The sequence below is a fragment of the Galendromus occidentalis genome, unplaced genomic scaffold (assembly GCF_000255335.2).
Source record: "Galendromus occidentalis unplaced genomic scaffold, Mocc_1.1 scf7180000077480, whole genome shotgun sequence".
Classification (NCBI taxonomy): domain Eukaryota; kingdom Metazoa; phylum Arthropoda; class Arachnida; order Mesostigmata; family Phytoseiidae; genus Galendromus; species Galendromus occidentalis.
The window spans coordinates 1,000,974-1,015,425 of NW_003805468.1; the positions used below are offsets into that span (position 1 = coordinate 1,000,974).

General features: G+C 52.4%; 1 protein-coding gene across 1 annotated transcript in view; it reads left to right on the forward strand.

Annotated features, from left to right (window-relative positions):
• LOC100899851 (paired box protein Pax-9) overlaps nucleotides 1-14,452 on the forward strand; it is a 60,424-nt gene that overhangs the window by 26,587 nt on the left and 19,385 nt on the right. The window contains exon 3 of the mRNA XM_029112028.1: nucleotides 11,603-11,768. Coding sequence (XP_028967861.1) covers nucleotides 11,603-11,768 — 166 coding nt within the window. The remainder of the gene's footprint in view (nucleotides 1-11,602; nucleotides 11,769-14,452) is intronic.

Consider the following 14,452-nt stretch of genomic DNA (forward strand, 5'->3'; position numbering starts at 1 on the left):
TCTCGGGTAAGGGGGCCCGCTCTGGAGTTTTCGGTCCGCTACGGTATGGGGTTCCGATCTCGAGATGCGTTTCCCTCGATGAGACAAAGGCGATCGTCATCGGTGGAATCAAGCTCTGCAGGATCTTTCCGCTGGGGGTAATGAGCGGTCTCGAGGTACTTTCGTTCATGTTGCTCGGACGCTGCCTGAATGGGAAGAAGAAAAACTTCTCAGGGGCAGTCGGAGAAGCGCGGACGTTCAATCCGGTAGCTAGCTTGGCAAGCGAGCGGGACGTCGAACAGATTGAGCTTTTCACCTCTCGGACGCTGCGACGGCGACGACGACGACGAAGAGGCATGATCAGCCTCATGACGAAGAAGTCTATGATTAAGGTCGCATGTCATTTTCTCTCTTTTTGGCGAAAGCTTTCTCACACCAGCGCCCCGACCGGAGGAGAATGGCCAGCATCGAGAACTACCATTGAGAATTACGGTTACGGAAACAGAAAATTTCATAGCGACATAGTGGCTCCGCACTGAGACACAATATCAGTGACTGACTGACTGAGTGTTTGGGAGAACCATCGGCACCGCTGGATCGACGACAAAAACGCTCCGTCCGTCGAGCAGCAGTCGTGCTGGCAGAAAAGTGCCCGATATTCGATCTAACCATAACGCAGCTCATCCAAGAGGAGAAAAAAAGCAAACTTTTTCCTCCTCCTTGTTCTTAGAGATGAGCGGAAAAGTCTACGCTCACACAGCCGCTATCGGCGACTCGTAACTGAAGACTACTCGTAACAATCGAAATCGATCCGAAAGACTCGCTTCTGTCGGTGTAGGCTCAGAAGTGTCGACGGACAGAAAAAATGGTTCTATTCTCGCTCACTGAGCTTGAGACATAGTCGGCCGGGAGCAGTGCCTGAATGGTTACATCTTCCGCCTGAGTGACTGATTGAGTGAGCGACTGAGTGCCGTAGAGAGTCACTCAATTTTATGCCCGGTTACCTATCTACCGCACAGTACAGACATCGAGGCTTGAGCTGCCCGCGTGCCCACCGACCTGTACATGCACACCTGCACGGTAGCTACAGGCTTCCGGTATGGCTGACTGGATCACTGACTCGACTGGTGTTTACACTCGGGATTACCGTTCAAGCGTTGATTCGTCGGTTCACACTTCACCTAGTGACGCAGCGTTCCAGTTCGACGTGCTCGAGATGATTGACCGCAATTTGATTTACTGATCGGCGGTCGAACACAAAGTTGTTTCATGACGCGCTCATTCCGCCTCGCCAGAGGCTCGCGTACTCTAACGATCGGCGGGGCGATCGAATAAGATTAGAGAAGGATTCCCTGGCACTGCCCGAGTCCTCGAAAGTCTTTTTTCCCCGAGCTTTGTGAGTGCAAAGTTTCGAACGGGACAACTTTTGCCTTTCTCTGCCCGGCTAATTTGCTTGACAATGCGTCGTTTGAGCCAAGGGGTCAAGTTGTGTAACGACATCATGAAAAGATGTCGCCGCAGCGACTTCACTTTCTTCCGCACTTTCTGGACTTTTGAACAATCCTAACGGCCGCGCGGCGGCGGCGGCGACCGGCGTTCTTGCCATATCAACAGAAACGGCTATTGCTGTTACGTCACGGCTCGCGTCCCGTTCAAAGCGACAAATTAGACCGTGTGAGATTCGTCTTCTGAAATTAAATTTTCCATGAATCATTCTTCCCGAACGTCATTAATGATGACGAATTCAGTGTCTACGCTGGTGAGCGCTCGAGGCGAATAATGGGCAGTCAGGCATCGATGATGATCGATGGGCATTGCGGAGTCTTTCGTAGATGACAACTGTGTTGATGAAAACAAGACCGAAAGCGAGAAAAAATCAGACATGGGCTTTACTCGTTGCGCAGAGAGATAGAGTACGAGAGGCGGACTCGGTATGAATCGATCATTCCATGGACTTGAACCATTCGTCAAAGTTGGCACTGTACGATAAAAAAGAAAATAATCCGAAGCTGACCGAACCATCGAATCGCACACTAGGTATTCGCGGCATCGCTGTCGCATGGCGTTGTTCTCGTTTGAATCTTCTGAAATCTTCTTTTTGAAAATCTATTCGTATCCGATCTTTCGAATCGTAACGGTGAATCCAGCCCTCCCCGATTAATCGCAGTCATTCGTGTCGGCAAGATGGAATGCAGACATGGTAGAATGGAGACGGCGGAGAAGAAGAACAACGCAGGGGGGATTTCTGATGCGAAAATTCGCATTACGCATGGGAAAATATGGAATCCGAACCTCGCAAAGCTCAACGGATCCGGGAATCGATTTTGACACGGGACTTGTCCCAGAACGAAGGAAGGATTGATTGATATATCATTCGATTGATTGACCGAGATTTGAAGACAACAGGATTCGGGTCGACCGCCTAGGGTAAACGAGATGTTTGAAAGTCAACGTGGACCGATTTTGACAGCGGTCACTCGCAATTCCGTCCTTCGCTCGTCAGCCGCCAGGGGCTGCCCCGGAATCGATTTAGTAGGCGAGTGGCTAAGCTAACCGTCGGCCGAGCTACAGCAAATAAAAAACCAATAACAAAACAGAGCGAATCACAAATTTTTTCGATGCTGAAAAGGACACGCGGCCGAGGAAGAATAGCCGACTAATGATGGACGAAGTGACAGATGGAAATCGAGAGAGACGCAAGCCTTTGCAGGCACAATGTTGGAGGACATGCGAGAAGCAGTGCGAGCCCGCTCGAATCGGCGCGAGAGCTACGCTAAGTCCATCGGAACGAACGAGCTGAGCGCAGTTCAATCAACATTAACAATCAAATCGAACATTCTGGGCAAAAATTTCGGCCCGATGAACTTCTCGGTGTGCAATGTGTCGCTGCGCGCATCGAATTTTTGGAGGAGTTACGAGCAAGTTCTTTTTCTGCCGCTGTGGAGTAAGTTCCGCGGTGACACTTCGATGCAACAGTCGTCGAAGTCCGCGCGCGTGCAGTGACATTTGGGATTTAACGAATTCCGTGTGCAACTGATGGAACGGGTCACAGATGGTAGAGGGAATTTTACTGAGAAAAATCCCACGAAAAGTTTCGTCGGCTTGCGGGGTCCGATCATGCAAATCGGGCGTGTACGAGAGGCTCACGGGACAGTTCGCCGTACGCCTGCAGGCCTAACGCGGAATGAAACGTTTTAACCTCTTGATCCCTGAAGACTCATTTTATATCTTCCGAAATCCTTCCCGGGACAGGAGGTTCTTCGACGACAGGCGGCCGCGCAGAGTCCGTCGTTAGTGACGAAAGCAAGAGCAGAAAAAAATAAGTCCTACATGAGACAAAGCCAAGAGACGAAATTTGCGCAGGGGAAGTATTGGTGAAGAAAAATTCGTACGAGTTTTTGTGGCCGGTGGACGTCCTCAGCCTTCTCTGTCCATTTCAGTGTGCTTCGTGCGTTGTTCCGACTTGAAAAGGTTTACAGAAAGACGCACCGACTGACACGCAAGCGAGCCGCACAAACAAACGTGCGCTGCTAGCCGCAGAAAAAGTAGACTTTTAGCACTTGTCGACTCGTTGTGCGTCGAAGTCGTGGTGTCAGAGACTGTTTCTATAAGTCGTTCACAAAGAAATTGAACCGCGGCGGTTTTGTCTCGTCTGCGGCGAGAGGATCTTCTTCCCCGATGTGGGACCGAGGAAGGCAAACCAACGACCGACCGACCGAACGAACGAACGAGCTAGCTGGTCGGTAGGGAGGAAGGCAAGCAGGCAGGCCAGTCGACTGACTGGCGGGCGGGCGGACGAACGAGCCGGTGGGCGAGCTGGTGGATTGTTGGTTCTCTTCTTTTGCTCCGGTTGTGGTCATCGTTGTCGTCGACGTCGTCTTCGTCGCCGTCCAGTGTCCCGTGAAATAGGCCTTTTATATTGCGCCGTGTCCGCTGTGGCTTACGGAAGAATGTCTGTCTCAGTTTCTGTCCATGAGCGAGCGGGATCGAGGGGGAAAAACTACTGAGGGAAGAAGTCCGCGGCCACCAAGACCGCAGTCAGCGCTCACGTTCCAAAAAAAAAGACATCTATTTACCGTCACGGAGATATATAAGTGACCGCGGTTGAAAGCATACACTCGAGCTGCGGCTCCGGGGAAAATATGGGGGAAGCCAAAAGCTATGAGGATCGTGTTTTTCCGCGGTGCGGTTCCCTCAGTCAGTTATCGAGATATGGTCGGCTTATCGGCCAGCCACGTCACGCGTCTAGCAACTTCATCGGCACTCGATAGGATTCGGGAAAGACTCACCGAAAAATACTTCCCCTGACTTGCCACGCCACGCGCGGTCCGGGAAATGACGGGAATGGGAGGGGTACGGGAATGGCTACAAATTCAACTGAGAAGATCCGCGCGGACCGAGCACCACGACCCACGAGTCGTTGTCTGGGACCTTGGGAAATATTCTCCGTCTGCACGTCTATCCGCTAGAACATCCGGTTCAATTGCGGATCGATCGACTCCTCGTTTGTTGGCTTAGATCAGCGGGTCGCTCCAAGGAGGGTTCCCGAACAGGAACTTTTCGGCCGTTCCAATCCCGTTTGAATCTCTGTTTGAAACCGTCGGTCCCCAGACGCGGCAGTGAAGGAGACAGGGGTCTCTCGTATGTGACCGGTCGCCTGATGGTCACCGCTCGAAGACGCGGATCTTCCGTTGCAATTTACTCTCCTGAAAACGTTTTCCGAAACTTTGTGGCTTTTCTCCTGATCGTCTGACGTTTTGTCACCTTGGTCTCCTGACGGTCCTTAAGCAGAGGACCGGGACAATCGCCGAAGCAGACGTCGGGACAGCGGCGGAGATCAGCGGTGCGGCTGTCGAACTTCTTTGAAGAGTTTGAAATTGTCCCCTCGATTGTGAACCGCGGTCGGTCGGTCTGGCCAACAGTCTGGGTGACCGACCAACCGGTCGGACGGCTCTATGGCGGTCTACTTTTTCTTTTAGTAAGAACGATATATAGGAAGAGTGGAACAGCGAGAAACTGTGGCAAAAGGGAGGAAGGAGATTGATCCTAGCAGCAGCCGAGTCAGGAGTTGCTAGTTTCTCCTACCCCTCGTGAGCAAGGATGCGTTGGTTTCGGTCCACTTGGCACCTGCTCCTTCTTGGCCTTCTCGTCATCCTGCTCTCTTCTTCGTGCAAGCGACGGCGATGGCTGCGGCGCTGCGGCGGCGGTGGCGCTAGTTCTACTACATCATATGGAGAGAGCCTCCGCTTCGGAAAAGAAAGTTCACTTTCTAGCAACTCCCATTCTACCTCAATCAGGGAGGCTCAATCATTGAGGGCCTTCGCGACCTCATACCTAGCGACGTGTGCACGACGACGTTTTTCCTCGGACACATCGTACCGAGACGGCGTTCGAGGATTGAGGACGCTAGATAGCCTCTTCTTGTCGTCCGGAGCCGTTCGGACCTGGGTGGATATCTTCGGCTGTGTGCCGTCTCCGTTTACGCAACCGATGGCGGAAACTCGAGCGTCGATGCGGCGGTGCTCGCTCCATTCTTCGGTGCCGGAAAAAAGTCCGTTCGCGTCGGTAAAGGGAGCGATCGATACATGAATTTCGATAGAATCAGAGTCGGGTCGGGGACGAGGAAGTTCCAACCCTCAGAGTGAATATTCGGAGGCTCTCGGGATGGTTCAAGGGAGCCAGGAGGTGTTTCCCGGCACACGTCGTTAGGTGTTGACTGGAAGGGGAAGAAGAGCTTCCCGCCTTTTTGTACCGAGATCAGTTCCCGAGGCAAGGATGACAGCGACAGCGGGGGGGAAGAAGGAGCAGGAGAACTAGAAGGACCCCAACAACGGGTTTCCTTCCTCCTCGATGTCTTGTTGTGAGCGGGAGTCGGTGTCTTGCAAGAAAGGGAGGGAGAGCAATCGAGAGAGGGGTCCTCGTATGCTAGTTCCTTCCTTCCTCCTTTGCGCGCCTGCTGCTCGCCTTCTCGACGGTGGTGCTCGCTTACTCTCGCGCTCACCCTCCTGGTCGTCACAATGCTCTCTAGTAGGCGGGGTCTCCTCTAGTTGGCTGTGACGTTGCTGTGACGTCATCGCTACGCACCAATGGGCTCGCGCTTTCGCTCTAGAGCTGAGTGTGGAAGGTGTGCGGACCGAGAGAAAAGCGAGCGAGTATTATGAGAGGCCGGACTTAAATGTGTTCATCTAAGTATATGAGAGCTTAGATAGAGTTTAGTATGCGTCGAGTGCGTTCGAGTTTGAGCAGCTCCACGACCAAGATCGCCGACACGACGGCCATTGAGAGCACTGAAATCACCAGCTGACCAGCGGCGTGTCCAACCGGCACCGCTGTTTGCGTGGTTCAACTCTACCAACACCGAATCTACCACAACTACAACCGACGCTAGTCTTTCCGCAAGTCGTCGACAAGGCGGAAGCAGCTGTTCGTCAGAGCGTGCATCCGTGACTAAACTCGGAACAGCTTTGCAGCTGTACGTTCTCGCAACGCACACGTCGATCACGTTGCAGGTGGCGACGACGGCGAGGGTTTCGGTGCTCAAGGTGGAATAGGCTTGATCTGATTCGGTTGGTTCTCCGGAACCGGAGTTTGAGCTCCTTCGGGAAGAGGACTCAAATTCCACACGGGAGCGCTTGCTCGTCTCTCTCTCCTTTGGTGACCGTTTGCGGTCACGATACGAACGTGTCGTGCGACGTATTCGTGAGTTCTTCAACGCGAGGTTGTTCTCGTCCATACCCGCCGAGTTTTCGGACCAGTGTTGTGAATGTGAAACGGGAAGAGCCAGAGAGCCAGCACGGGCGGGCTCCAGTGCTCCGTAACTGTGACTCTTGAAACTGCTCCACTCGGTGACGACGGCGACGACGTCGTCGTCGTGGTGTAGAAGACGAGGAAAAGACGTAAAGCGTATTATCATCATCTTCATCAGAGCGTCAATCCATCCAAGCATCGGTTCTAATAGGTGTTGTTCGTAATCGACGACGACCCGCCTTGGACTGCTATTCTAGACTACTGGGGACATCGTGCGTCTATCTATCTTGTCTGTCTGTGTTTTCTCGGTCTGAATCGTGCAACTTAGAAGAGGAAAAAAGGAAAGTAAAAGAAGAAGACGATCCAGCCCGCCCTGTTCTAACCATCCGTGACATTCTGTGCGCACAAAACCCGTCTAGTGTCCGTCCCTAATTGTATTGGTTGCTGCCTATCCAGAGTGAGACTTCCGAGTCAGTCGGTGTGCTCCACGTGAAACGTCCGTAAGACATCAGAGTCGTCGTCATCAACAACGACTCCAAACCAACACACACCTCATCTCCATCATCTTGAGAAACTGCGTGTTCGCGAAGTTTGCGTTCCACGTAAACTCACGTCCTTGAAATCTATATCTCCGATTCGGTCAGCCGTAGTGAAGCTTCTCCATGAGTCCAACCAGCACCCTGGACGCCTATAACATGGACCTGACTACGGCCGCCTATCGGTACAACGCTACCATGATGGAGTACTACAGCTGTAAGTACTAGTTGTCGCGTCGGAAAAACTTACGGAAGGATTCGGGGGAAAGAACACGACCGAGATGCTCAGCGTTGTGGGGATGTGCCTTACTTACTTTCGAGGTTCCCGGGACGAGCTCCGAGCTCTCGGATTTGCTTTCGTGTGAGGCTGTACCGGAGCTTCGGTACCGGCTGTCCACGCTGTCCGACGTCCGAAGCTTCACTGACTTTGCGAAACTCTCATCTTCCCGTCGTCGGCGGCGGCGGCGGCGGCCATCCGCTCTGTGAATTATTTACGTGGTTGAATCTTTTACCACCAAGGGCCGCACGACCAGTGGTATCTTTCTTTTGGGGTAAACCTAATTTTCCGCCGGGGCAGGGGCACTAGCCATGGAACCAGTTGCTTCTGAGAGGCCAGTACCTCCAGACGGTCCAACAAGGCAACATCTGCCCTCTCGAGTGACCGACCGATCGGCCGAGCGACCGACCAACCAACCAGCTGAGGGTTTGGCAAAGAATCAGCTCGAGGTCTGTTCGGAGAGAAATTGGAATTTTTTGGAAAGTTGCCGCGGTAGCGTGTGGTGCTCAGGCACGCTCAGAAACCATGGATTTGTGGACCTACTGCCACTACCTTCTGAGAGTTTCTTCCATAGGACATAGACTGTCGGTATCGGGTGAGTCCCACGACATGGTCGTCATTAGCGAAGGGTTATCGGAGGCTTTGATCGTCGTTCGGCAGGCTCCGTTAGCCTCGGTCAGAGCCCTGCGTAGGGCTAATCCGGACTTACTAGAACAGAAGCGAATCGGCTGGAGACAGCCCGAGAACAGGAAGACCGGAGATACAGTTCGAGTCGACGGAGTCATGTCACAAAGCAGTGGGTTTCGATTTGTCGGACTCGGGTCGAAATGCCCGTCGAGAGTTGCTTCTGTCAAAACTGAGCTTTTCGAGCCGAGCTCCGAGTTGAACTCGAGCCATCCGATAGCTCACGCCAACCTGAGAAGCACGATTTTTTCTCTGAAGTGCCTTCTTCGCTCGTCAGTGTAAACGTCCGTGTGGTGATCTGCGACCACAGATCAGTTTGCTGGCTGGTTGCCGGGCTAGCTACCTACTAGCTGACCCGCTATCTTGATCTAGCGGACGATTGATCCGATTCGGAACGATGGAGTTCGCGATAGAGCTCCTCATTCATCGCTTAACCCGGGGCCTTTCCACCGAGGCATGTGAGCGCTACGAGGTTCCGAGGAAAGAGAATTCTCTATCCGCGCCCGGAGAGTCCAGCGCAAATTGATGTCGATTTTTTTTCCTGACCCGAACCCCTGATCACCGAAAACCACAGGTTCGGTACCGTGCGACGACGTGCAACGCTCGCGGACAACAATGAGTTCAAACATGCGTAAGAAATGATCAACAAATGAGAACGCTCCGAGTCCATTGTGGCTCCGTCGACTTCTCGAAGAGTCAGGAACGCTGCTCTTGAAGCATCTCTGCGACTCGCTCGCTTTCTTTCCATTGTGCTCCATTGTGCGCTCTCTCGGTCTCCATCGAATCGGTGTACCTCCTCGACACTCTGTTGAGAGCTCTTCATTATCACCTCATTCTACCTCATTCAGAGGATACTCGCTCGCACACCGCCAAACGAGCGGCGAGATGGACCAACTGGAAGATCATGCTGCCGAACATCAAAGTGACTACATAGAGGTTACACTCGGTCGGGACTCGAACCCCGGCGGAGATTGATGTGTCTCAATTTAGTTCGAGTCGATCGGCGCGACTCTGTATCGTCTTCTCAGCCCGGGCGGCGGATCTTTTCTGACCGAAATATCTTTCCTCTCGGGATATCGATGATCCCGAATTCTGATTTCCATCGCATTCCAGCCATGAGACTTATTGATACATCTTCTCACGTACGAAACGCGCTCTGCCAGGTCTGCCGGTCGACGACGGCCTCGACTCTTGCGGAAGCGGGTGCCGCCCTCTTCCTCATCAGTGAGGCGTTGTTTGGACTGGATTTGTTGCAACAAATTACCCATCTCGAGAACGGTCAGGTTTTTCACCTGTTTTCTTTTTTTTTCCTCATCCCACCGTGACTGTCACACTCTGCAAACGGAGCCTGCGAAATTTATCGCCGTCATTTAGAGACAAAACAACTCTCGAAATGCACCGATGCGCATGCTTTGATTCGAGCGCGAAATCAACCGATCGCGTCGTCATGGGCCGAAGAAAAAATTCACCGCCTCACCAAAACCCATCCGGGTCGGAGTTTTGCATATTTCCCCAGTCGGATAGTTGTTTCGTCGTCGCGTTTTGTTTGTCACTGGTCGTGGTTTGTGGAGAGCGCTTGCGGCTAACCGTATGTTGTCTTTAATAGCCGCTATATTTCACGGATGCCACAATCCGTGCACTACAATGAATCCACGAATATATATCACTGGTCTGTCGGTGTGTCCGGACGGCTGAGTGTCAGTGATCGGACTCTCGGTCGAGTCACTCGAACCGAGGAGAATACACCGTACTGGTGTTCGTACCGCGAGGCCTCGATCGCCTGTCAGCCGACTCGCCCGCCCGCCTGCCTGCCTGCCTGCTTGCCTATCTCCCTACCTACCCGAGCTGGAAACGAATCTGGCGGCTCACAGACATCTCACCGTCCGTATTGGTTTTTGTGATTCGACTTCGCGGCTCTCGTTTCGAAAATCATCGAATCCCGACCAGCTCTACATAGTTGGCACAAGGCAACACAGCACGACGTCAGAGTTACCTACTCCAAGATTGTGGCTTCCACGTAAGAAGAATCGTTGCTGTCTCGCTTGTTCCGCGTGAATCAGTTTTTGGTTTTATCAGCCAGACCATTAGTTCGCGCTTCTCCATTACGAGTTGCGAGAGATACAGGGACAACATGGACAAGGGCGAGAAAAAGAAGGCTCGATTCCTAATACAACACAAGTCGACAGTCATAGAATGCTCGCTCTCAAAAAGAGCGCAAAGCGGAGAAGGGACCTCCAACGCGAAATCCCCGCAGATTGGAATCATTTCCACACAAAGAAACGGCACTGATCTCGACCGGCAGCTTCGAGTGTGGCCCGGCTGAAAGCGTTGAAACAGTCCGAACCGGGGTTCTCTGTTCGGTTTTGGCCTTTTTTTTCGACCCCGTTTTCCACCTTGGAAAACACCTCTTCCATCGAATGTCTTCATTGGATTCATCCGCGCTCGTCGCTGTGTTTTTCTCCGATTGTCAACGAACACTCGCTTATTTGTGTTGAGCAAATCTTATCTAGACAACGATACGGAGGGAAACCTCTAAGTGCTCCATTATAATGAGTTAGGCGAGCTTGGAGAGGCATCTACCGCCGACGGTGACAATCCGTCTACGAGAGCCTTTACGCTGACATTTCAAGAAGAGAGATTTCTGTTTCGCTCTTAGTTTGTTCGTATAATCGCGGACGCTTGTCTGATCTCATCGGTGAGTATCAGGTTGGAAGTCCACCTACCACACCGGCTCATCTCCGAGTGCAGCTCGGAAACTGTCCGTCGGCTCCGGATTCCTGACCAGAGACACCTGACGATCCGGAACACGTGTTTCTTCGCCCTCTGTCTTCTCCGATGAGCTTTCTGTCTGAGAGGATCGTTTCCACCGACGAGCGTTTGGTTAGCCGTCCCGCGAGCTCGATCGACTCCCTGTTTCAGTTGCTTAGCGCACTAGTTGTATCGTCGCCGCTTATTTCGTTCGATGCCGCTTCGAAGAAAGCCCGCGTTACGAGAAGACTCTCGGGCTGCTCGGGGCGGCAGCCTTGCTGTCCTTCGAGTCCGCTTCGGCTGATAAATCTCCTACTTCCTGAGTGGTATGGCTTCTTCGAGTGGTACACGTACCCTACTTCTTTTGGGAGGAAGGCAGGGAGTCCGGCAGCTATTCGAAGGGCATTAATGGTGGGCACATAATGTACAGCGAGCACTTCACTGCCGGCTCGTCCTCGAAGCTACTTATCCAATTGATAGCTTTCGCGCGGTAGCTCCTCCGCATCGACTGTGCCGAAGGGGCGTTGTCTGTGATCAGCGAGAGGTCCCACCAGCCGTGGAATAGACAGGACGTCACCACGAGTTTTGCTCTTCTCGCCGATGTCTAAATATTACGTTTTCTTCCCTTCAGGTCACGGTGGCGTAAACCAGCTCGGCGGCGTATTCGTCAACGGCCGACCATTGCCTGATGTAGTGCGGCAACGAATCGTAGAGTTAGCCCACCAAGGCGTACGGCCATGCGATATCAGCCGACAGCTGAGAGTCTCACACGGATGCGTCTCCAAAATACTAGGACGGTGAGTACACCTGAACGTCGAATCATTCAAGATATCATTCGACCTCCAGAGCCCTCAACGATAGGTGTGATATCTCCTCCGTCCTCCCGTGGACTTGTTTTACATACGGCCTCTGATTAGGGCTCGGGCACCCATCGGCTCGGGGGCCTCCGGAATGAATGCGGAAATTATTGAAAAATCGAGGATCACCAATCGGAGACTCCCTAACAATAAATGTTATGCTAGACGAGAGTTGCCGCTGCTGCTGCCGCTCGACTGTACATGAGTGACACCAGATTTTTTTTGGAACTTTGAGACTGACTCGGTGTCACAACTTGTCACTGTTGCGTTATTCCCTCGATGCGCTCGCTTGATTTCGAGCGAGCAGCATGAGGACTTGAAAGACGGAAGATCATGATAAAAATGTCCTTCTCCGGATTGTCCTTTCTTTCAATGAGGGATTTCGAGCCTTTTTCGAATCTGTGAGAGTTTCCTAAGAATTTCAAATATGATAGAAGGTGCGAGAACCAGGACCCCACGATCAAGATACTGGGACAAATATGTACATATGTATGGGTAGGTTGTCGTCCGCGAGTATTCCTGGATCAGCTCAGGGAGCATGGCCCCCAGGCCGTCGATTCGGGGAGTTCTGACCCAATCAGGAAGAGTAAACATAAACAATTATTTATTTTACGCGATTACTCCGCGATAAATTCTGTGTCGGTCGCAGCTGGTGGAGCGATGCCTGCGCCGTGGTGCTCGGTTGGTTTCAATTGGTCTGATAGATGAGGATGGACGATACGTGATTTGAATTTGAGAACTGGTCATTTTTCAAAATAGCGACCTGATGGCCCTGTCTATATTCAACATTGTCTGACACACTCACTCACATACAGCATAGTAGGTTCTGCACATCAACGCGGAGCAATCTATACATGAGCAGCGCTATAGATAGAAGCACGGCACGGACTTGCGAACCGACAACCACATTCTATAGATCGCTTCGCTGGTGACAAATTGAAGTTCGTTGTTCGGAACTGATAGATTGAAGTGGTGTACCTCGCTCTCGAAACACAAGCTCCATTCGTTCTAAAAGATCACTACCTACGACCTCGAGTTCGAGCTCATGAATAAACGTTAATCCATCAGCTTGATCAAGTAGAAATAACGTTTCATCGCTCCCAGAACACCAGAGTGAATCCACCTATTTGAAATTCACATTCATTCGAAACAACATCGAGCGAGTCACCCTTGACCCGAGGAACCTCAGTCCCGTATCGCAGAATCTCGCTGAGTCCACACGCGCGGTCAACTCGATACATACGAAACGATGTCGACGAAAATTAAAGCCCTTCAGGCGTCCTTCTAGAGCCGGTCTTTTCCCAATCCGCCGACGTCATTCATCGGTACTCGATGATTCCATCTCCTGATTGTTTGTACAATCGACCCGACTCGCCGCTCGTGTTCCTAAGCTGGTGAGCGGGCAGGCGGACGGGCGGTCGAGCGGGCGAGCTCGCCGACGCACGCACCGACGGCAGTAAGCAGAATCCTCCTGAGTTGTTTCTCTCGGTCGACGGGGATACGCCCGTGCAATGGTTTTGCACTTGCCTTGCCAATTTCCTCTGATACCCCAAAAGACTCCTCCTACTATTCCTCCCTTGTTCCTACTTGGGGCTACGACACCTCCGGGAATCCTGACACCACGGCTGTCGCTTTGAGTTAGTTTCTCTCACTCGTCTTGTTGGACTTTTGTTAGTTTGCCAAGAGCGTCGTCCTACCGACGTCGTTGGGACGGCGGTACTTGTATCGGTAGTGAAGTCGCGAGGACATCAGCAAGAGAAATCGGATCGCTAGGCGGGCGGGCAGACGGGCGGTCGGTCGGTCGTGCGGCCGTTGGAGAAGATCAAGTAGTAAAGGCGAAGAGGAAAAGGACCAGTCGTTTCATTGTTTCGTGCGGCGACCGGACGCAATTGATTCGGATCATTCTCGAACGGATCGCATTTTGTCTGGTCATTTCCGCAAATCATCGTCGGACGCGATTCCCACACATTCACTCTCTGAAGTGGGTCCGAGGGAAAATCTTCTTTCATGAGATCTTCGAGTAGTTTTCGCTCCTCCTATATTGGGTGCGGGCGGGAGCCGTCGCCGTCTTTGTCGTCGTGAGCCGTTTGGACATTTGGATTTGGGCGCAGCTTTCTGGAAAAAGACAAAGAAAGAAAAAAAGAGACTTCGGCGTCTTTCCCGTGTCTGAGCGTGGGAGAATTTTGTCGTTCTAAAGCATGATGACCAGACGCCCTCGGCACGTCTCTGTCCATCTTCTCGCCGCCTCTTCAAGAGTTGTTCATTTGATGATTTGTTCCTCGTTTTTTTCCCTTGTGCGCTCAAGCCATATTGCTCCGGGGGACTCATTGGCTCAGATTGAAGACTTTATTAGCCATGTTATAGCCGATGCGGCGGCCGCTGCTGTAGCGGCTCGGAGCGATACCACTCTCTCACCATGCTACCAGTCCGGCGGCACAACCCATCAACAAGGGGTGCCGCGATTCCCAAGCGCTCCCAATCGATCGGCTTCGCCGCTCTCGGAAAATTGCGTTCCTCCGCTTTTATACGTTCCCTGGTTTACATCGCCTCACGATCGGATTGTCCTCGGCGCAGGTTCCGGGTTCAGTCGATGCTAGTCCGCCACGAACTCGGACGATATGAGA